General features: G+C 55.3%; 1 protein-coding gene across 3 annotated transcripts in view; it reads right to left on the reverse strand.

Annotated features, from left to right (window-relative positions):
- Positions 1 to 23208, reverse strand: part of SLC6A20 (solute carrier family 6 member 20) — a 33156-nt gene that overhangs the window by 8008 nt on the left and 1940 nt on the right. Inside the window, exons 1-7 of one of the 3 annotated variants that reach the window (XM_032317466.1) lie at positions 15528 to 18406; positions 11034 to 11174; positions 9187 to 9278; positions 7632 to 7859; positions 4797 to 4907; positions 3806 to 4047; positions 2746 to 2908 (exon numbers count right to left, since the gene is read on the reverse strand). In XM_032317466.1, the coding sequence (XP_032173357.1) occupies positions 2746 to 2908; positions 3806 to 4047; positions 4797 to 4907; positions 7632 to 7859; positions 9187 to 9278; positions 11034 to 11148 (951 nt within the window). In that variant the 5' untranslated portion in view covers positions 11149 to 11174; positions 15528 to 18406. Of the gene's footprint in view, positions 1 to 2745; positions 2909 to 3805; positions 4048 to 4796; positions 4908 to 7631; positions 7860 to 9186; positions 9279 to 11033; positions 11175 to 12889; positions 13440 to 15527; positions 18407 to 23208 lie in introns of those variants that run through there. The other 2 variants (XM_032317449.1, XM_032317458.1) reach the window with 2 other exon arrangements.

Raw genomic sequence — 23208 nt, forward strand, 5'->3', positions numbered from 1 at the left:
CTGAGTGGGGCTAGGTAGACATGTGAGCCGTCAGGAGCCCCTTTCGTCACTTCGGAACACTGAGCTCCCATCTCCCGCCCCAACTCACGTCCATTCGGGAGGAAATACAATCAGACAAGGTTCGGATAATTTGTGCTTCCAACAGGATGGCCACTGAGGCGTTCTGAGGCCCCAGTGGCTGGGAGGCAAGGTGGGCGGGTGAAGCCACGGGGCCGGGGAGGGCAGGGTTGCTCTGTAGCCGGAGCCCTGAAGGGATGGTGATCTGTGGAACCAGAGCCTGGAGCTCCCGCTTATAGACAAACCCTCCAAGAGGTCTGAAGAGGTCTTGGGGTTGGGGGTGTGGGGGAGGGTGCCCCCTGGGTACCAGCAGCAGAAGCAAACCCACTCTGGGGGCAAGCTCCTGCAATCTAGACCTGCAGGACCACCAGAGAGGATCAAGCAGCGAGCCTGCAAACAGATGTATAAACCCAAAGACAACAAGCCACGGAGGAAAGAGTTAGGAATAACTCCCCCAGAATGGTCGACACTGGTTGGCTTGGCAGACTCCTGGCTTACCAATAAGCATAGTGGGATTCACCAGCTCTGCATGCAGACAACAGGGGGTGGTCCCTTGTAGAGAATTTACAAACGGTAACAAAACCTGCTAAAGTTGGCTTGCTTTTTATCATTATCATGAGTCAACAAATTCTCCATGATGTCAGTCTGGAAACCGACTGCCTTCACTCTCCTGCCCAAGGCCGCCCCTGGACCAGCTATGTAGGACCTTTTCAAAGAAGCAGAAGATAAAACTGCCAAAAATAGGCGTATCACAGGAAACTCAGCGTGGGGAGCAAATTTGAGAAAAAAAAAAAATCGGGTTTAACAAATCACTGAACCGACAGGCTCCATCCACAGCTAAATACCACTTGTAGCTGAAGAGAAAATTAGGGAACCAGGAGGCATATTCCAGGAACGGATCCACAATGAAAAAAAAAAAAAAAAAAGATAAGAAGCTGGGAAAACATAAAAGAGAAGCAAGTGCACATGCAGTGGTGGGATGTGGAGGTCCGGAAGGAATTCCAAAGCAGAGAGAGAGAAGTACAGGCAATGATGAAAAAGTAAGGGGTGTGAATTCTCCAGAACTGGTCAAGACACGTGGATCTGTGGATCCAGGAAGCCCCAACCTCACCCAACCCATCCTGGGGCTGGGGGCATCCTGGTGTGTTCATCCAATCCACGTCGGATGAATACAAAATACATCCACGCTTCGGTTACCGAGGCCAGAGTCCAAGGGACGGGCCAGAGAAATCAGAGCAAACGCATGAGGCAGCCGAGAGCTTTGAAGGAAGACAGGAAATTTCAAGGCAACCGAAATCACATGGCAAACCGCTCCAAAGTGTCCAGAGAAAATAACTATAAACCTGGGACCTTCCACACCGGGGAGACAGTCCTTAAAAAGAGGGGACTGAGTATCGGCATAGGCATACAGACGACATCCGAGAAAATTACCAAGAAGCAGGTGCTATACACCAGAAATGAATACAGCTCGGGAATGACACAGGAATTAAAACTAAAGAGGGAAAAAAAGCAGGCTGCTCTAAAGGAATGCGTTTTAAGGGAGATGATGATTCCGGAAGATGTCTGGGGTGCCAGAGGAAATGGTGAACAGGTAAAAAGGCACAAAGGTGAGGAGAGACACACACATTGTCGTGTAGAACAGCACAGCCTCCAACACAGGGGCTGAGGAAAAGGACAGAGGCGGACACAGGAGGTATTTAAAACTACAGTCCCTGTTCTGGGTGGGCAGGAAGTCAAGACCCTGTTGAATTTCAGACCTGGTTGAGTTAAAAAGGCAGAGGACAAATTCGAGAGGAGAAATTCGCTAGATCAGCTCCAAACAGCAGAGAATAAGGCAGCGCGGGGGAGGGAAAACCCAGCAAGGAACGCCAATGGGAAAAGACAGTCTGAATCCATCTGTCACCCCCTCGTTCTCGGACACTGAGCCAAGCCCAGAAGTCAGGGAGGAGAGCTCCCAGGGGCCCCCAAACATAAAGGAACTTTGAAGTGAGAACATGGAACAGGAGCTGAGGCCCAAGGGGAACGCATCAAGGCCTCGAAGGCTGGGGGCTGGGGGCTGGGAAGTGGGGGGCGGGGGCGGGAAGGGGGTGTCAGGCCACAGGCCGGGGTGAGCAGAGAGCCAGGAAGGACAGTGTTGCCTCGTGCGTGAAATGAGCCAATCAGTAACAGTGATGCAAACCGACTGCCCGAGCCAGAGCCAGCGTTCCCCGGGAAGGTGGCCCACGTTGACAGGGTGCCAGACTCCCTGGGGTGGGCTCAGCCAGCTCCTGAGCCACAGGAGAAGGGGTCTGGTGGGGGCGGGTGGGTTATACCCCAGTTGCCTTAAGCTGTTTAGCTATGGCTGGCCAAGAAGCCAGACATCTCTAACCACGGCTTAGACCAGAAGGCCCGTGATCGCAGCGTGACGGTGACGGAAACAGCTCCCGGCCTCGGGATCCTCCAGTGCAGCATCCGTGGGAGGGATTCAGGACAACTAAAGTTAATGTCAAATGCCTCCTGCTGGGTATGAACTGGCAGGTCCCCCCCAACTCACGGGCATTTGCAAAGAAGGGGTCACTCCATCTGGCAAATGACGCACAGGCCCAACCCTGTGGCTGACTACAGAGCCCCCCCTCCCCCAGCCCCCAGCTCGCACTTGTCCCAGCTCTCGGGGGAGAGAAGTTGGCCAAGACCTTGCCCGCGCCTTACCGTGGCCAGCTCTGCCTGCAGGCTGCAGTTTCTCATCTGCGGGAGCACCTCGCTGTATTTGCCGGGGAAGGTGGACGCCAGGTAGCCCTTCACCTGCTCCAGGTTGCTGGTGGTCAGAAAGCCATCCTCCAAGTCAAAGGAATTGGTCAGCAGCAGAATCACCCTGCAGAGCAGAGGACCACACGGACCTTGGCTGATTAGAAAGGCCACGGTCACGGAACCCTCTTGAAGCTGGGCTGCTGGGGGTCCTTCCCCTCTGATGGGGCAGGTCTCTCCAACAAAGGGAATCTGTAGATCTGTGGCTTTTTCAAGTTTAGCAGGGGTGGAGGAGCGGGGTGTGTGATTTTGAATGGCTTTGAAGGAGCCTCAGGTAGGACCAGAGATGAGCCCAGAGATGGCCCAGCTAAGCCACCTTCACCTCTGGGCCAGCATGGTCCTCCAGAATGTTTGGGATGATAGGAATATTCTGGGGCCCCCACTAACCACAGGGTGGGGGTGGGGGCGGTGGCAGCTGAGCCCTTGGATGTGGCGAGTGTAACAATGAAACCGACCTGAATTCATTTACATGTAAGTGGAAATCAATTTAAACAGAAATTTAACTGACTTAACTTAAAATCACAACTACTCTGATTAATTAACATTTAATCAACTAATTAATTTAATTAAAAATTGAGTTAATTAGATAAATCCATCCCCATTTAAATCTGTAAGTAGCCAGCTGTGGCCGGTGACTCCCACACGGGATCTGGATGCGGGTGGTCGTGTTTTGGGTAGGGGGAGACAGAGAGCAGACTCTATCCTCTTCAGGGCTCACCCACAGAGCTGCTCGACTACTTCCAAGGTCGGGGAGATGAGGCAGAAAAAAGGAAGGCTTGTCCGTTGAACTGCCCTCAGCCCCTCAGGCAGGGGTGCCCAGGCTGGGGCTTGGATGGAGGGCTGCAAAGCCGGTGTCCTCTGCCCCTCACCCCTTGCCTTCCTGGCACCCACGTCTTCCCAGCGGCCCTGGGAGCTTGGGGGGACGTGCACCCCCGCAACCCGACAAGGCCCGGGGTGGGCTTACTTGTTCAAGCAGCTCTCGTAGTTGAAGGTGGCCTTGAAGCCGTAGATGGAGAAGGTCACGATGCTGGCAAAGATGGAAGTGGAGCTGTTGATGAGGGACACGATGATGGCGTGCTTCTGGCAGTTGTTGGACGGCTCGTTGTAGCTGGCGAAGGCGATCAGGCTGCCGAAGCCCAGGCCCAGGGAGAAGAAGATCTGGGTGGCCGCGTTGATCCAGGCCTTGGGGTTGGCCAGCTGCTCCAGCTGCAAAGCCAGCAGGGGAGGGGGCCACTGAACCACGCCTGTTGACCTGCCGGTAGGGGGCGGAAGGCCAGGCAGCAGGGGACCCACTGCACCTGTGCCCCCCGGGCCGGAGCCCATCAACTCCCCAGCGCCTGACATGCACACATCGCTCCTGTCCAGTCCCCCGTGGCGCCCTTCCCAGTGGACGTGCGCAATTGAAAAGTCCAGCGTGAGGTTAACTTAAGACACTGGGAGCCATCTGGAACAGGGGGGGGCATTTTGGGGTGGGGGCGCTGCCAGTCCTTTTGTTTCCAGGGGCCAGATTTGCTCAATGAAGAACTTGTTTTGTTCCAAAGGAAACAGGACCCCCCATCTCCCCACACCCTGCCGACAGAGGAGCGTGGGCTGCAGGGCGCAGGGGAGCGGGTGGGCTGGGGAGGGATGACAGAATACCCTGCAGTGGATTCACCCCTGCAGGAAAAGGGGTGCGGGAGACAGTTGGACGACCCATCATACGGTCCACAGGCTGCCAGGAGGACGGGTGCAAGGCCAGACATGAGGCCAGGGCCGTAGTCGGTTGGGGTGCAGGGACATTGAGGCGCATGGGTGGACAAAAGACTCAGTGCCCCCAGCATGAACAGGACCCCCGCCTGGCGGAGGTGGGGACCCAGCGCTCATAGGTAACCCACTGCTCCCACCGTCCTGAGTCTCCCCCGCCTGTCCACCCACCCTGCAGGACGGGGGGTACCCCCCCCCCCTCCAATCCGTACCTTGGGCGTGAACATGTAGGCTAGGCCGTTAGTGGCTCCGTGGAGCGTGAGGCCCCGGACCAGGTAGATGATGAGCACGCAGTAAGGCAGCAGCGCGGTGAAGTATACCACCTGCGGACACCAGAGGGCGGCAGAGGGCAACGTCAGCCTCCCTGTGACCCGCGATCACCTGGGCTCCTTTGTCCCTGGGACAGACCCGTCCGTGGTCCCCACAGAGCATGCCACTCTGTCTCGGGCATTTAGGCTACTGACAACTGGAATGGTTCTCAGTTTGGGCTGGGGAAAAGGGGAAAAAAACAAAACCCTCAGGGGCTTGCAGACATGGCATCTCTGCGGAACTGAGACCCAAGAAAAACTTGGCCATGAGGGTTCGTGGAAACGTAATGATGTTGGTGTGGGGACAATGTCCCTATCAGAAAGATGACAGAAATTCAATCATCTGACTTTGTTTCTGCACGAGTGGCATTTTTCTTCAACCAAATCCTTCCCTAACCAGCATCGCGAGCTCAGTGATATTTTATTCTTGGTTTCCATGGTGGTTCCGGCAGCAGTGTTGTACCTCCAGGCCTGCTGACGCGAACTCTTACACAACCTTCAAACCGGGACCTGCAGGTGCACGCCTGTCCATCCAGACCCGGCACTTTTTCTCTGAACCAACCCATGTAGGCACCATAGTCTCTTTACGGAAAGCACAGAGGTATTTTGCAAAATTCTTTCGGCAAAAGCAGTTTGCTTAAAGGTTGGGTTCATCTGGTTGGAGGCCCGTGTCCAGATGGGCTCGCCCTCAGCCCCTATTTCCTGCTGAGGTGTGTGGCACCATCTTGCCCAGAATCTTCTGAGGCCACCAGATGAGCGGTTCGCATCCGCACCCCCCTGGTATAGCAGGCAGAGGTGGGGGCCTATCTCTTATCACTGATTCCTCTCAGAGGCCATTGTAATTTGAGAAGAGCCATCAAGCCAACTGACTTGATAGGAAAATAATCCAGGAGCAAGATGGAGACAGATGTGGTCAAGGACAGGGGGGCCAGTGAGCTGAAGATCATTGAGGACAACTGAAGAGGGGTAACCAATGTCCGCAACCGGTGGACACTTACTGCATACTGAGGGCAGGCCCTTGGAACTTCACCCCCTTCCCCTCAGGTCAGTTAAGTTTCCCAGCAGCACTCCGGGCTCACTTCTATCCCATCAGGGAAGCTGGACAGGTGACCCAGCCTACACCATGGGGAGAGATCATTTCTGACCCATCCACGACAACTCTTGAAGTTGTGGGGGAGGAGGAGATTCCAAGAGAAGAGGCCAGGAAATAGTACAGAGTTTTTAACCGAATTACTCCCCCATAAATAAAGCTGCGGGGGTACTTTTGCATGGAGAGGGGGCGTGGCTTGAATAGAGGAAATAGTAGAAGTTCATGGCAGGACATGACCTCATTTCACACATTTATAAATGATCTCGAAAAGAGATGGCCTCATTAAATCTCCAAGTTTACAGATGCTGCCCTCAGATCTTTGTCACGTTCATGATAATCTGGCAAAGACAAATTGCAAAGAACGCTTTTTTTATGAGCATAAACTACGAGCTTCAAGATGGGACAGCTTGAGTACGTGAGTAGCTGCAGGCTCTGAATTCTTCCAGAGAGGACTCATTAGTTCCTCAGACTGGCCGTGGGATGGGCATGGCCCTGGGGTCATCACAGGGCACCTAAAATATCATGAGCAGTTCTGGTCTTGTGGCCTCGAGAGAAACATGGTGGGGCTTTAGGCGGCGACCCAGGTGGTCAAGAAGATGAGGACTGGTGGCCTCTTAGGACCTTCTGAAGGGAAAACTGGGGTGAATTATGTCATGAAAGGCTGGGAAGAACAAACAGAAGGTAGTTCACCAAACCAAGAGGTTGGGGAGTTTCAGGGGCAAAGCTGGGTCTGCCCAGGCTCCACCCTCATTGGTTGGTGCCCTTGGGCAGGTCCCTCTGCCCCTCGATGCCTCCCATGAGTGGGATGATGAACCCTACTATGAAAGGCTCCCCAAGATGGAGACAAGATGCACACCCAAACCACAAGGGATCAGGTAGGACGAGTGCCCGAGTATGAGGACGGGGCACGCCCCAGGAGGGGGAGGGTAGGGCATCTGCTGCAGCTCCAGAAAGATGCCAGGTGCTGGAGAGACTGTAGGAACACTTTCTCCATGGGGCAGATCAAAGAGCATCCGAGCCCCTGCAGGAGAATAAACCTGGGGAGGCACCAACGAGGGGAAGGCTTATCCATCTGGCGGGACAGCCCTGCAAGGTCACTGACAGCAGCTTAGAACAAAGGTTCTGAGACTCAGCTGCAGATCAGAATCACCTGGGGGAGCTTTCATCAACCCATGCTCAGGTTCCTCTCCACACCGATGACTCCAGGACTTCCGGGCGGGGGGTGCAGGGAGGAGTGAAACATCAGAGCTCTACAAGTTCTCCGGGCGACACCAATCTTGCTGCTATATTGGAGGGTCAGCGGCAAGGGCATCATGGGGACATCTCCAGGGAAGGGAAAACTCACTGTCTAGTTGCTTGGCGCCCCTTGGGTAGTATGGACGTGGGGCTGGCTGGCATAGAACACTCATCGTTTTAGGCAGTGAAAAAGTCTTCCTTTCGAGATGGCAACTCAGAGCACCACTGGCCATGTGCCTGGTGGTCTGGTAGGTGATTTGTGTCCGTACCCTCCCCGCTGGCCCAGTGTCCCCCCCAGCCCAGTGTCCCCCCCCCCAAGCCCAGTGTCCCCCGCACCCCCACCCCCACCCCCGGAGGGCAGAAGGCAGCCGTTGGCAGTGCCCAGCCCCAGGCAGGGGCTCTGCTGTCCCCACCTTGCCAGTGGACTGGGTGCCCCTCAGGACGCACAGGTACACCACCAGCCAGGCCAGGACGAGGCAGAGCGCCGGCTCCCACTGCACGCGCCCGCTGTCCTGGATGGACGGGGAGATGTTGAGAGTTTTCCTGTACCAGAAGTACTGCGTGGAGGACGCCTTCTCGCACTCCTCGTCGTAGCCCGTGTGGTTGTCGTTCAGCGGGCACACGGACCATGGCAGGGGATCCTTTGGGATCAAAAGAAGCATTTATACAGACAGGTGAGGGTTGAGTGGGAAGAATGGGAAAGGCCCTGGTAGCGGCCATTCTGGGCAGGGAACGGGAGGGCCGGTCAGGGGCACAGACAGGCATCGCAAGCTCAATACAGATCTGCGACACCGGCCATGTACACAGCAACTCTAGCTGGAGGGCTCTTGTTCAGTGCGTGACCTGCCCAACTATACATGACAGGTCTGCACAGAGGATCAGAACTGTCACACGTGGGGAGAGTACAAGGAGCTGCTGTTTCTACCCAGAAGGTGGAGGACGGGCAGGGCTGTGGAGTCAGGGAGATGAGTGGCTTCAACTAAGCTCAGAGCAGGGAGTCCTTCGTGTCAAGGATGTACACTGGGATTTTCCAGCGGGGTGACCGGGGAGGCCAGAGTGGGGTGTGGACGTACTATCTTCTGAGTGTAGATGCCAAGTCCTGCTCATTGAGGTCATTCACCCAAGCATTACTTGGGGTTCCGAAGATTCAAGGCTGTGCCGCTGTGCTCCAGAGAGCGGCCCCACAAGCTGGGGTTAGTCCACAGTGCATGGCCAGCCCTACCTTGCTTTCGGAACTTGGGGACAGTGTCTGTCCTATGCAGGCCTGGGTCGGGGCAAAGGGTGTGTCATCTGCCCAGGGACCTTCTGTCAGAGACCGAAGGTGGCTGCTGGAGGGCAAGAGGGGGCAGAGGCTGGTAGGGGGGTTCCCCAAGAGTGATGGGCAGGCACTGACAAAAGGCACTGAGCACGGGCGGCAGAAGCAAAGACCCCTCTTGGCTTGGACACAAGGAGCACCTTGCGAGGAATCGGGGTTCTCTCTTCTCTGTGATTTTCAGCCCCCTCCCACTCACTACCATGAACACCCACTGCGGCTATCTTCAGAAGTATGGGTTTAAAATGTTTATCTTTGGGAGCAGTCCCTATTGTGTTACAGGGGGGCCAAGGGTCCTTCTACAAGAACTCAGGTCTGCAGGGAAAAGTGGGGGCTCAGTCTGGAGTCGGAAAGCTGGAAGGATGAGTGACCAGAGCAGGGAGGGGTGAGGGGTGAGCCGGAGCGGAGGAAGGGCTCCCCTCCTGTCTTGCTGGGTGGGCCGAATCCCTCCCCAGGGGCTCTGCTCTGTCCATAGATTTCCAGGGGTGCTGCTCAGTATTTTGAGGAGGGTGGAGGGGTCCTATCTTTCAGAGGGAACGCGGAGCCACACACACGCCCGTGCACACCACGGCAGGGGCCCGCCGCTTGACATGGGGTGCGGGTGCCCGGAGGCTGCCCCCTGGGGGTGGCTCCTGCTCCCACCTGGGCTGACTCACCTGGAAGGAGTGGAAGAGGTACCAGAAGGCCCAGGCGTTGATGATGTTGTAGTACATGGACAGGAAGAAGGACACCACCACGCTGGCCAGGCCTGGGAGGAGGCAGAGGGGTGCTGAGGCCTGGCCCGTGTCCGCCAGCCCGGGGCGCGTCCCAGTGACTGCACCAGGACAGCAAAGCCTTCTCCGGCCGCTTTGCGGGAGGGCCAGCTGTGGCCGGGCGCCCGCGGGCCCCTCTCTAAGAGCCAGTCCGTCCCCACCACCTCATTCCCCGGCCTTGAGGACGTGAGTCCAATGCCAGTCTGCCACACTTCCATGCCAGGTCTTGGCAACAATGTGGTCACGGGTCGGGGGTTGGGCGTTATTACCTACACTTCCCAGAGGAGAAAATGAGGCAGGGAGATGGCCTGAGAGCTCTCAGCTGTGACGTGGCAGGCATGGGCTCAGCACGGAGTGTGAGTGGCCTGCTCACCCTGCCCAGTGCCACCCCGATGCTGGAGCACAGATGTCCCCTGGGGCTCCCCTCAAGTGGGGTCCCTTGTGCCCAGCCCGGCTTCATGGCAGCAGGGAGGAGGGGTGTGGGACGGGGTGTGAGGAGGGGAGGGGATGGGAGGGGAGGGGACTGGTCGGCGCTGACCTGGCCAGCCTGCAAGGCCCAGGGCAGGGGTGCACGACACTCACCCACACCAGCCCCCCAGAGGCACCCCTGCCCTGTGGAACACTGCGTGAAAGGTCTGCAGCTCCCCGCGGCACCAGTGCAAATATTTACACCAGGGGCACTGGTGAACGCTACAGCCAGATCCTCCCTACCCCCGCCCTCCTCGAGGGCCAGTGGTTAAACATTCGCCCGTACCTGGGCTTGGCACAAGCATCTGGTAGCTTTCCTCTGAGGCATCACATGCCACCTTGGAGAGCCCTCTGCAATTGATGACAGGGGCTGATTGTAAAACCACACACCTCCTTGTTAAAAATTAACAGCCCTTCAGGATGAGCAGGCTGCTGGGGTTTGGAGATGGTCTGGGAGGGCACGGGCGCATCGCTTTTGCACAAAGTCTACATCCCAGGCCCATGTATGTCCCTCTTGCTCCCAAAACACCACCCTGTGCCCCTGCCTGCCTTCCTGCCTTGGGGCGGGAGGGTGGAGCCCAAGACACCGTGGCCCATGTGGGCCGAAGTCCCTCCCACGGCGCCCAGGCATCCCTGAAACGTGAGCCACACACGCGTGAGGGTTGCACAGGGCAGGTTAACGATCTCCGAGAGATGCCTGGACGCCCGCTGGCAGTCGCTCAGGGGAGGTGGGCATGCAGGCTCTGCCTCCGTGCATGGAGGGACCAACGCAACCCGTAGGCTCTCAGTGCTGTGACCCAGAGCATGTGGGCCCGTGAGCATCTATAGTACCGGCAGGCACCTGGTATGGAGCCGGTGCTCACAGAGTGGGAGACATTGTTCTGTGCCAGGTATGTGCAGGCACAGGTACCTAGATGAGTTCCCAGAAGGGAAGCTGGCTGGATCCTGTGTTACAGCTCCCTGATGGGGGCAGCTAGCTTCCTTTTACAGGAGAGCAAACGGAGGCCCGGAGAAGAGAAGCAATGTGGCATCCACCCCTCAATGGGTTCGCATCCCCTCCTTTCTCAGTGGCACACGAGTAAGAAATCCTGCCCTCTCTACTGGCGTTCTACAGCCCCCCAACCCGGGCCGTGTGTCCACGCTCAAGGGCTTGCTCTTAGAACCTGTGCGGGCTCCTTGCTCCAGCTGCTCTGCCCGTGGGCTCCCACCCCCACCCCCCGGTGTCCGGGATACAGCAGGGGGTCTCCAGGGGGGCCCCCCCAGATGGGAGAGGACCCACTTACCGACACCACCAAGGTAGGGGCTGATGGTCTTCCAGGCGCCGATGCTTCCCTGCCGCATGCGCTGCCCCACGGCCAGTTCCAGGTACAGCAGAGGCATGCCCTCCACAATGAGCATGACGAGGTAGGGCACCAGGAAGCTGCCTGCGGGCGTCCAGGGGCCAAGACCAGGCCATCACTGACGGGTTTCACTCTGCAGCCCGCAGGACCTCCACTCCCATGACCCTCCAGCCGCCCGCCCTTCCTTCCTTCAGTCTTTCCACATATGCATTCATCCTTCTACCTTTCCATCCGTCCTCCAACTCTCTGCCTTCCCTCTCTTGTCCCACAACCCCTGTTCTTTTTTTTTTTTTTTTCTTTTAAGATTTTTAAAATGTATTTACTTGGCAGAGATCCCAAGTAGGCAGAGAGGCAGGCAGAGAGAGAGAGAGGGAACCAGGCTCCCCGCTGAGCAGAGCGCCCGATGCGGGACTCGATCCCAGGACCCTGGGATCATGACCTGGGCTGAAGGCAGAGGCTTTAACCCACTGAACCACCCAGGCGCCCCAACACGCTGTTCTTTCATTCCTGGCCCCCATCTGTCATTCACCCATCCGTGTTCTTCCATTGGTCCATCAATCCACCCACCCCTCCCACCACTCAACAACCCTCCCACCACTCAACAACCACTCATACCATCCACGTCACCCAACCAACCATCCATCATCCATTGGTCCGTCCATGCTTCCCACTTTCCATCTTTCTACTTATCCCTCCATCTGTTCAACCCTGTGTCCCTGGATGACACGCGGACTTGTTCGTTAAAACATTGACATACTTCCATCCCAGGTAGTGAAACTGCCCCTGTCCCAAGCCCCTGGAATGCCTTTCTCAATGCCTCAGCTGCCCCAGCTCCTCTGCCAGAGACCCTAGCCCATCTTCTGTTGTACCAACCAAGGACGTAGGCAGGGGCCCTGGTGTGTATGTGTGGGGAGACCAGGGGTCCCCATCAGAGCGAGCCTAGGCCACCATCTTCTTGGACAGAGTACCTCTATTGTAGTGTATCTGTTTTATGCGGGGGCCCTCGGTCTACCATTTTATTTGAATGAAGAGTACGATCACCAACACAAACTTAAAACCCACGGGTCCCTGAGCAGCCGTGAGTGGACGAATGCCTGTGATGACAGCGGGGAGCCAGCGGTGTGACCGGAGCTCTGGAAGCCCTGCCCACTGCTGACCCCTGCTGGGGGCTCCCTCCACCCCTGCTCGCAGGGCCTTGCCCTGCTGCTTCTCCTGGGAGCCCCACCCCTCCTTCCCTCCTTCTCTGAAGCCCTGCTCATCTCTTCCACCCCCCGGGGCACCCAGCTCCTTGGCAGTGGACCTGACAAAAGGTCCAGGAGGAGAAGAGGGCAGGACTCCTGATTAACATAAAACCCTGACACTACAGCTGTGGGGATTAAGGGCTGGTTACAGAAGGAACCGGTTGCAAAAGTGTTCAGGTCAAAGAATGAAATATAGATGCTTATGTGAACATCTAATGCTTGCAACAATGCCTTCACTGTACACACAACACCCTGAGGTACCTCTTCTCCCGCAGTGGGATCTCACAATCCCTCTCCCGACCGCAGCATGTCCATGTGCATCACCCCCCTGGTAGCTGCCTGACGTTCCGCTAGGAAAACATGCCCAGACTCATTTCATCCTCTGTCATCCTGAACAAAGCAGTGGGACACAGCCTGGCCCACGTGTTCGGTTCTTTCCTCGGGGCAGAAATCCCAGAAAGAGGATCGCTGGCACCAAGACCAAGCAGAGAGCAAGCAGGGGCCATCGCCCACCACAGAGAGAAAGGCACCGACGATGCCACCACCACCAGGCCTCCCCTTGCCGGCTCCGTCCTCCCCACTTACACTGGGGCCACGACACGTGCTCCCCTCTCACTTCTGGACTCTGCGCTGACGACTCTGCCAGGCCCTGCTCGCATCCTGCCCTGTAGCAACATGTTTTGGCATCTCCCCAGGTTCTTCTTGGAGCAGGGAGTTCAAGAGGCGGAGGTTGTTGGGGGGGGGGTCCCCCACCCACCACAAACCTAACAACAAAGGTTGCATGGACATCACCTGCTTGGAACAGCATTCAAACCCTCCGTTGGCATAAGAAAAGCTCGTTTGCACCCAAGGTGTTAAACAGTAACCACACGAGGCTTGGCAAGGTCCATGGCAGATTTTCTCTCTGACAGGGCCTGCCTGATGGCCCACGGCCCATGGGGAGGCTGGAAATCCAAGACCTGATGCCCAGGTGGGGTCACAGGGGCACTCGAGGTCTGCCCATCAGACATTTCTATCTCCCCTCCCCTCCGCCAACTACCCAAACACATGATCCCCAGGAGTTCACTCTGCAACCATTTTCTCAACAAATGGTTTTTAGAGGGGTGCCTGGGTGGCTCAGTGGGTTAAAGCCTCTGCCTTCAGCTCAGACGATGATCCTAGGGTGCTGGGATCTAACCCCGCACTGGGCTCCCTGCTTGGCAGGGAGTCTGCTTCTTCCTCTCCCCATCTGCCGCCACACCCTCCCCCCAGGTGGTGCCCACCCCCCATCAAATAAATAAATAAATGAAATCTTTTAAAAAAGATTTTAAAGTGGTGTTAGAACTGAACACTGATGCAGAAAAAGATGAACCTCAACCCGTATCTCACATTTTAGAACCCCCCCCATACCTCAAAAGGGATCACAGACCCATAAGCACAACTCAAAATTATAGAACTTCTAGAAGATGGCCCAGGAGAAAAACTTTCTGACCGCAGGCTAGGCAAAGATTTCTCACCTACCGCCTCAAGAGCACTATCTATGAAGGATGGCCATGATAAGTCAGATTTCATCTTCAAATTGTGCTTTGACAGACACAGGTAGCAAAATGAAAAAGACAAGCTCAAGACTGGGAGAAACATTTGCAAAACACAAATCTGACAAAGACAGTATCTAGAATTTGTAAAGGACTCTCCAAACTGAACAATGAGCAAACGAAGTACCCATTCAAAAAAAATGCAAAAGATCTGAACAGACGTTTCAGCAAAGAAAATATACGAATGGCAAATGAGCTCATGAAAAGATGCTCCATGTCGGTGTTCATTGTGAAAATAAGCACACAGATCACGGTGAGATGCCACTGCACACCTATCAGGATGGCTAAAATAAACCAGGCTGACTATATTGAGTGCTGGCGAGGACCTGGGGGCACTCCTGGGCATTGCTGCTGGCCTGGAAGGTGGTGCAGCCCCTCTGGAAAGGGGTTTGCCAGTTTCTCATAAAGTTAAGCACATTCTTCCTGTGTGCCCCGGCCGTCATACCCCTACATGTTTCCTCTAGAGAAGCGACAACATTCGCATCAAAACCTCTGCATGAATGTTTATAGCAGCTCCGTTCAGAATCCTCAGAAATTACAACAACTTAGTGGTTCTCCATTGGGTGAGTGGACAAGTAAGTTGTGGTACATCCATACAATGAAATACTACTCAGCCAGCAAAAAGGAACAAACTACTAATCCACGCTAGAGCACCACAGACTCTCAGAAGTGTTACGCTAAGTTAAAAGATGCCAGATTTGAAAGGCTCCGCACTGTATGATTCTCCTTATAGGACATTCTGGAAAACAGTAACCCCATAGGGACAGAAAAAAGGTCTGTGGTTGCTGGGGGTTGGGAAGGGAAGGGCTGACTCTAAGGGGCATTACTGCGGTGGTGGTAACGCAACCAAACGTTTATCAAAATTCTTAGAACGGACACCAAAAAAAAAAAAAAAGTGTACTTTCCTCTTTATCTCAAGAAAAGAAAAATTAGTTTTGTGATCAGTTTGAAAATGAGTCCACTGACCAACCCTCTTCCACGGACTTCTCTCCTCTGATCCTGCCTTAGTATGAGCAGACCCCATCGTCAGGGAGAGACGGATGAAAATCCTTTGCTCCCACGACCCGGGGAAGAGAAACCACAGGAGGAGAACCGATGGCCCATCGAACTCCATGCCGAGTGCCCATGTGGGAGGACTTGCAGGCAGACATCCCCACAAGAGCCAGGCCTGATGAAGCATCCACAGAACTGCGAGAAAGAATTCACTGCTCTACGTACCACTTTGTTTTTTGCCCCCTCCCCCTTTTTACCTCTCAATACCTCATCCCACAGCTCCTAAAAGGGAGGACATTCTCTTGCATAAGTGCAGGACAAGGAGAACCAGGAGAGTGACACGGCAGCAGCTTAAGGATTTAACCCACAGACCTGGGTCACCTGGGTGCTTCAGTGGGTTGAGCCTCTGCCTTCATGGCTCGGGTTATGGTCTCGGGGTCCTGGGATCGAGCCCCGCATCAGACTCTCTGCTTGGTGGGGAGCCTGCTTCCCCCTCTCTTTCTGCCTGCCTCTCTGCCTGCTTGTGATCTCTCTGTATCAAACAAACAAACAAACAAACAAAATATTAACCCGCAGACCCTCCTGCGATTTGACCAACTCCCCCACCCCCGGCCTTCCCCCGGCCTCACCATCATGCGTGGTGTCTCGGGCTGGATCCCCTCACTCAGCTTCACACTGGGACAGCCTCTCGGGCTCTCCTGGTCTTTCACGACCTTGACCTGCCAGAGAATCCTAACCAGTTCTTCTGTGGAATGTCCCTTGCTTTGGGTTTTGGCAGGAACTCAGAAGCCACCTGGGTCTTTGTCCAGGGGCACATGATGTCGCCTTGCCCCGCTCTCGGGTGGGTTCACTTGGCTCACTTGGTCAAGGTAGGCTCTGCCAGATTTCTCTGCGGAAAGTTACGGGTTTGCCCCCTTGGAAATGATGATGTGAATTTGCTGGGAAGTATTTTGAGCTGAGGTCGCCCTCCTGTTTCCCGTCAGACCCCTGCCCGCCAGACTGGGCAGCCCCTAAGGATTCTTGCGGGAGACACCCGTGGTTGTGCTGGCTGCCGACGGGCGACCCTCGAATTCCATCATTCCTTCTACGTCCTTAAGCTTCAGAGGGCTCTGGGGTGCCGAGATAGGTCAGGTGGCACTGGCCTATGTGCATCTGCACAACCCTGGGCGTGGGGAACGGTTAGTCACAGAGGACAATTCTACTCTGAGATTCAAAGACAGCTCCAAGCCTGGAGAGCTCTTACGGCCACCTCCCCAGCGAGCATCCTCGTGTCCCGGGGCTGGTCTTCCCGGTGTCCGTCCACTCCACAGTTCCCTCCTGACAGCCGATCGTCCAACCCTCTCTGCCCTTCCCACACATAATCTGGTTAAAGCCTACTTGGCTTCTTCTCACACCTAGAGTAACACCCACACTCCTTCCCACGGCCTCTGAGGCTCTGAGACCCAGGGCTCCGCTCTCCTCTCCAGGCTGGAGGCCTCCCTCACGCCCCTGCAGCCCCGTGGCCCTTCCCACGGGTCCAGCCCTCTGCCTGGAATGCTTTCTTCTCCCGTCTCTCATTTCTCTGCCCAACCTGCCCCCACTCAGAGGGGCCTTCCCGGTCTGCCTGAGCAACCATGGCCCCCGCACCAGAGAGACCCTCCAACTTCTCACCCCACTGGACTTTCCGAGCAGTAACTCCTGTGACATGATGCTGTAATTCCAGCGTCTGCCTGCTGCCTAGCTCCCCACAGCAGGGATGCCCTCGCTCGCCGGTCTGCTCGGAACAGAGCAGAAAGCCCCGCACAGTGGGTATCTGGTGGATGCAGGACAGAGTCCCTCAGGCTCGCTGGACCTTCTACGCACATAGCTTCCTCCAGGAGCCTCTCCACATCACCCAAAGCTAAGTGGGGGTCCCCCTCACAGTGACTGCTCTACTCACTCCCACTTCTCAAAACAGCTCTCAAGTGTGGAGACGGGGTCTGCCTGGCCCACCGTGGAATCTCCAGTTCCCACCACGGGGCCCGATACAGAGTAAATGCACGTTCAGTGAGTGTTTGCTGAATGGCTGCTGGATGGTAAGTGGTTTTGTGGGTGGTTCAACGTGGGTGGGCAATTTGCGAAGCTCTTAGCAGAGAGAGATGACAGGAGAGGTCTGGGAAAGTTCGTCATGGTTCCTAAAACCATCACGTTGCTAAAACCGTAAAATTTCATAGAAGGTTCCTTTGAACTCCCGCTTTATTTTGTGGCTGCAATTAGGTAATCTGGACCTGGGGCAAGTCTATACTGGCCTTCCCCTCTGCCTCAGGAAGGGTGAGCGTTCCAAGGCAGGGTTTGACCCCCGGATAATACACCGCAGATCAAGACACAAGGGCTCCTCTAAAGGTTTCTCAAGCAAGTAAATGCTTTCCTCTGAAAGCAATTTGCCAGGATGCACAGAAGAAATCTGTAGCCAGCTTCTAGAAGCCGGTCTCTAAGAGCCGAGAGAACACAGCACTTAAGGAAGAGCGTCAGGGCCACGAGGAAGAAAGGACAATTTAAGGAGAAAAAAGATTTTATGAAGATGAAAAAAATAGGGCAAATGAATTTAAAGCCAATGCAAGTTTTAAGTAAAAAGTGAAAAATGACCCCATAGCCCGGGGAAGAGGATACAGTGGGAATGAAAGAGGGTAAGGCAGGGCGGCAAGTGCATCTCCTGGGTCTCTAGAAAGATCCAAGCAGGAGAGAAGGCTGTGGACAGAGCAGCTGCAACAACAAATTCCACCAGATGTTTCCCTAGCTGTGTTCACAGAAAGGGCTCTCTAGTTCCCAGTAAACATAAAAAAAAAAACTTTTGTAAGCAAAGAAAAAGTTTTGTGAGTTACCAGGTCCCACGGAGCAGAGAGCCACAGTGGTGGGCTCCTGGGAACCGTGCAGCTCAGAGTGTCCCTGTCTGCAGGATTCGCCCTGCAGAACACTCAGGTCATTCAGCCCCGTCTGCAGGTGACCGGCCCGGATCTGACTGACTGCCAGATCATGAGAAAGGCGGGGAGGAGAGGACCCAGGGACACAGCAGCCTTTGACAGCAGGGGAAAGCCTGGACCCTCTCACCCGGGAAGCCCACCCCCGAGGGTTTCACCTTCTCAGCCAGCCCATCAGGCAGCCCCAGCAGCCCATTCACAAGGATAAGTGGGCTCATGTCTGCAAAAAGGACTGACTTCCCAGAAGGAGCTCTGGTGCCCCCTCCGGAGGGTCAACAGCTGGCCGGAGATGTTAGTCATCAGCGGGGGACGCAGGGCTGGGTCTCTACCCTCCATGCCGGGAGCCCTACTAGTCCGAGGCAAAACTCTTGAGAATGTACTTACTACCCAGACATCTAGCCTGCAAGGTTTGTGAGCTCAAGTCCCATACCACCCCGGAGAATGGGCAAATTAGTTAGTGCTACGTCTGTAAACGGAATCTCGAAGGGCCATGTAAGTTCACAACTTCAAAGAGAATCAAGAATTAAATGATTTTGGAAACAATCCCTGATTGTCGCAGGGAAAGTAAAATCATTAAGACATGGAATTACATATAAAATGTGCCTCCAGGGGCACCTGGGTGGCTCAGTGGGTTAAAGCCTCTGCCTTTAACTCAGGTCGTGATCCCAGAGTCCTGGGATCGAGCCCCACATCGGGCTCTCTGCTCAGCAGGGAGCCTGCTTCCTCCTCTCTCTCTGCCTGCCTCTCTGCCTGTTTGTGATCTCTGTTTGTCAAATAAATAAATAAAATCTTTAAAAATAAAAAAAATAAAAAATGCCTCCAGATCGAACAGTCATGACTTTTTGGCTACTGGAATTGGGGTGATTTGGTATTTCATTTCTTTATATATTTCTCTATTTTCCAAATTTTCTACCATGAACATGTGTTCTTACATTTATGACCCAGTGTGTGTGTGTGCGTGTGTGTGCGTACACACACACAAATACGTCTTCTAGAACATGTCGCTACTTCTTTTTCTTTTTCTAAGGTTTTATTTATTTCTTTGATAGAGATCACGAGTAGGCAGAGAGGCAGACAGGGCAGGGGGGAGGAAGCAGGCTCCCTGCTGAGCAGAGAGCCCGATGCAGGGCTCAATCCCAGGACCCTGAGATCATGACCTGAGCTGAAGGCAGATGCACCCAGGTACCCCGCTACTTATTTTTCTAATGATCACAGCCAGTACCGTATCTGTCTGCTACACCCAAGAAGCTCCCTACAAGAGAAACTCCTCTCTGTATGAAATTTATCTCCGCAAATCTCGGCTCTGTCCTTTGAGACCCACAAAGACACCAAACAGCCAGAGGCGGCCACTTTCAGGGGAAAGTTCGCTCAGGCTTTCAAACTCACGCCGTCTTTCCACTTCCATGCCTTTGTTTCTCCAAAACCACACAGGGACTTTTTACCCTGATCTTTTCCTTTATGGGGTGTGTGTGTGTGCGTGCACCCCTATGTGTTTAAGGAGTACAGAACCCAATTTCCTAGGTGATGCAGAAGCTGCTGTCCAGGGACCACCCTCTGAGGAGCGCGGTCCTGCTCTCTGCATACCCAACCCCATGCATGGCCTGCCTCCTCCTCAGTCACCCCCTCCCATCTCTGCTTTCCCAGAAAAGTCTATGTCGAGTCGACTCCAATCAACTTTTGGGAACAAAGAACAGAACCACAAGTAAGAAAAACGAAGTCCCGCTTACCCTGCCTCCCACCTTGCTCTAGAACTTGCGGTTGCCCGTCCGACCCCCTGCCCAGTCCCTCCGCCAGCAGTATCCCTGCACCGGCCTCCCTGATGAACGCGGTCCTGGCATCCATCAGTCCGTCCGTAGGCTCTGTAAGGTCGGAAGGTGCCCATTCCCCGCCTGGAACCCTGGCTTCGCTATGCCGGTTCCATCTTGCCAACCTGCTAGTCGAGGCCCTTCTGTCTGCATTCCTGCTGGACCCTTCCTCGTGTGCCCTCCCGCCGGGCCTCCACCCCAGATGTCCCGGCCACCTGGAGTTTCCAGCCATTCCCCTCAGATGTACACCCTTCTGTGTCGTTTTCACACATGGTTTCTTCTGCCCGGAATGATCCTGTCCCTAAATCTACCTGATGAGCTCAGAGTCATCTGTCCAGCCCGAAGCCCTCCTGGCTTCTCCCGGGCAGTTAGTCCTTCCTCCTGAGGCACTTGGTCAAGCCTCCTGAAGAGCCCTCTGGACGCCCCTCCCTGTGGAAGAGCCCTTCCCATGCTGTCGCATCCTCCAGGGTGATGACCATCTTTGTCCCCGGCAGCAGCAGATCCTCGGTCCGTGCTTGTTGAAGAACTGAAATTAAACTCCTAGGAGGTTTGCCTTGTTGACTGTTTAATGTTCTAGGATCGTGTCTGTTTGGGGAAGGATCTCAGATGGTGGTTCTCATCCCTATGGCACAGCAGGACCCCCTGGGGAGCTTTAATATGCCTCCTGGTAAGGACAGGAGTGAGACCAACTCAGGATTTGGGGGTGGGACCCAGACATCAGCATGTGGTTCAGCTCTTGGGGGGCTGCTAGAGGCTTCCCCACTGGCAGGTGGACGCTGTGATCTGGTTGGGGGCCTTTCTTCCCCACCGGGGTGAGCCATGTCTGAGTCCACAGTGCCCTGCATAGTAAGACACGGCTTTACAGACACTTTTAAATTAAGGAGTGGGAGGTGTCCTGGAAAAGGTGAGGAGTGGGGCTATCCCCTCTGGGAGGGGGGAGGCACTGACATTTGGGGGAAGGGCAGGAGTGGAGAGAGAGGGCTGGCCTGCAAGCGTCAAGGGTTTTTCTTGGGTGGACACAGCAGACAGCAGGTGCTTGGCCAGCCCCCCTCTGGTGTGCAGGGGAAGCTGTGGTTGAATGTCACAGGCCATGTGGGGAAGGGCCCTGAGCCAGGCAGGGTTAGTCCTGTCCTGGGGAGGGGCAGGAGGTGGGGTGGGGGTGGGGGAGGCCCAGGCCTCTGCAGGAGTCACTTCCGGTCTAGCCTTTATCAGAACAGGAAACCCCAACCCCAGGGGGTCCGGGGAGGGTTCAGTTTCCTGAGGGAAATGGCCTAAGCCCCAGCTCCACCTCCAGAAGCCCCCTTTTCTTCCCTGGACTTGTCTCCCATCTCTGAGTGGGGCAGACAGGAACGACTGCAGGGGTGCTGGGAGGAAGACACTGAAGGCCTGTGGCCAAGAGCCCAGACCAGCCGGTTCCCAGCACCTTGTCTAGAAGCCCCAGTAGCAGCAGCAGCAGCAGCAGCAGCAGCAGCAGCAGCAGCAGCAGCAGCAGCAGCAGCAGCAACAGTCAGGGCTTCTCGAGGGACGCACAACGCACATGCTCTCACCTACTATCTGGAGTGGACTTTGAAATTTTATGGGTTCGATGCACTACAACCCCTGAACCTCAGGTTTCCATCCCAGTGAGGAGAACTGCAGAAACACGAAAGAGCCTTCAGCGATCACGCGCGCACGTGCACACGCTGAATGGCGAGCCACAGCAGGTGCCGTCCGCCTGTCCGTCTGCGTGCTGAGCTGCTGTGGCTCTGCCCGGGGGCAGGCGCTGGCCGGGAGGGCTGTGGCTGCAGGGGCATGCAGGGCCAGCTGAGACCAGCTCACGGGAGCCGGCTGTGCACACTGCGGCCAGCCCTGCATCCCGGGACCTCATGGTGGGACGTGTCCCAGGACATGAGTGTGTGAAGTCAGCCATGAATATTTACACAGCAGTAACCATCAGATGCTCCAAGTTAGGTCTTACTTCTCCTATCAAAAGCCGGCTGCTCCACGTTTTCCCAGCACCCTGCTACCTCACTCCCAGCAGCTGCTGGCCTGGGGGCGGCATGAGAACATCCCTGACCTCTAAGGTGTGCTCCAAGGACCAGCAGCATCAGTACCACTTAGGACCTTGCTAGAAGGGCAGATCCTGCCCCCACCGCCTCACGGCAGGTGCCTGAGTCAGAATCTCTGAGGGCAGTGGCCAGAGACCTGTCATTTATCAGGATCATGGGAAGGCTATGCTCTAAGCACCAGAGAGGAGCAAAGGGGGCTTTCAGTGGGAAGTGGGACAGCCCGTCTGAGAGTTATCGAACCCATGCAGGCAGGAGTCCTCCAACTTCCTCCTCTTCACAGATCCCATATAACAGAGACAAAACTTAGGAGAAAAATCATCCACGTTGCCATTGGCCACACAACTGTTCTCCATCTGTTGGCGTCTCTTCCACGACTCTAGCACGTTTGTGTGAAAAGCAGTTGCTGGTGCATTTCTTTTCTACATGGGAGAACCTATGCATTCACATCCCAGATTTCTTCCAGAACAACAGTGCCTTGGACGCTGACACGGTCACCGAGAGCTGCTGACTCGTTCCAGAGGAGGTTCTGGGCTATTTTTCTTCTAGCGCCGGCATGCTGCGCAGAGGTGGCTGGTACCCGAAACGTAATCTTCAGAATTAACATTCCTTGTGCTGGAACCTGGCTTGGACCGCAGGAAGGACACAGCCCCCACCCCACCCCACTTTCCGCGCAGAGCCAGCCCCGTGGAAAGGAGCACGGATCCCTAATCCTCTTTATTCTGGGAAGTATTTTGGTACAACTTGGCCCTGTAGTTTATAAATAAGCCCTTTGTTGGCTGTAGGCAGAGGGTCATGGTGCTGTTGAGAAAAACCCTCCTCCGGAGACTTTCATGATGTGGTTGGTTTACCCTTTAGCTTTAGGTGAAGAATGGGTCTGCAAATGGCCCGGCTTTTGGGCCACATAAATCACTTATTAATAGGCAACACCCCTGGACAGGGAAAGGCTCAGGGAAAACCACCCGCACCCCCACCTCATGTACCCCACGCGTTTCTAACAGATCCCGCTCAGCAGTCCAAGCAATACTTTTTGGTGCCGCCTCTGACCCCACCACGGGGGTTGGTGGGAGGCAGAGAAAGGAGGCCTCCAGGTTATAGAAGCTTCCCAGGTAGAGGAAACAGTTCGTGCAAAGTGTGCAGGTAGAGAGTAGGCATTCACTGACATAGAACTGTCCAGAATAGTCTAGAACATTCGGTGGGGCTGGCAGATGAGCAGGCAGAAATGGGGTGGAAAGAGGAGCAGGTGTCAGGTGATGAAGCCCTGACTGGGCCGGGATAAGACGCTGGGTCTTGACTCTGTAGTTACTTACACCTCGAGAACGTGCCACCTGCCCAGCCTATTTCTGCCCATCCCGGACCCAGCGAGCCACCAATCCTGCCTCTCTCCTTGGTGTCTACCCATCCATTGGCCATCCTCCCTCTCTCTCCACCCACCCAGCCCGGCCAGCCCGAGTATACCCTATACCAGATACAGGATTTCTTCTTTCCTCTTCCGGATCCTGAAGGTCCTGCGGTTCCCCTAGC

Source organism: Mustela erminea, chromosome 1 (assembly GCF_009829155.1).
Source record: "Mustela erminea isolate mMusErm1 chromosome 1, mMusErm1.Pri, whole genome shotgun sequence".
Lineage (NCBI taxonomy): Eukaryota > Metazoa > Chordata > Mammalia > Carnivora > Mustelidae > Mustela > Mustela erminea.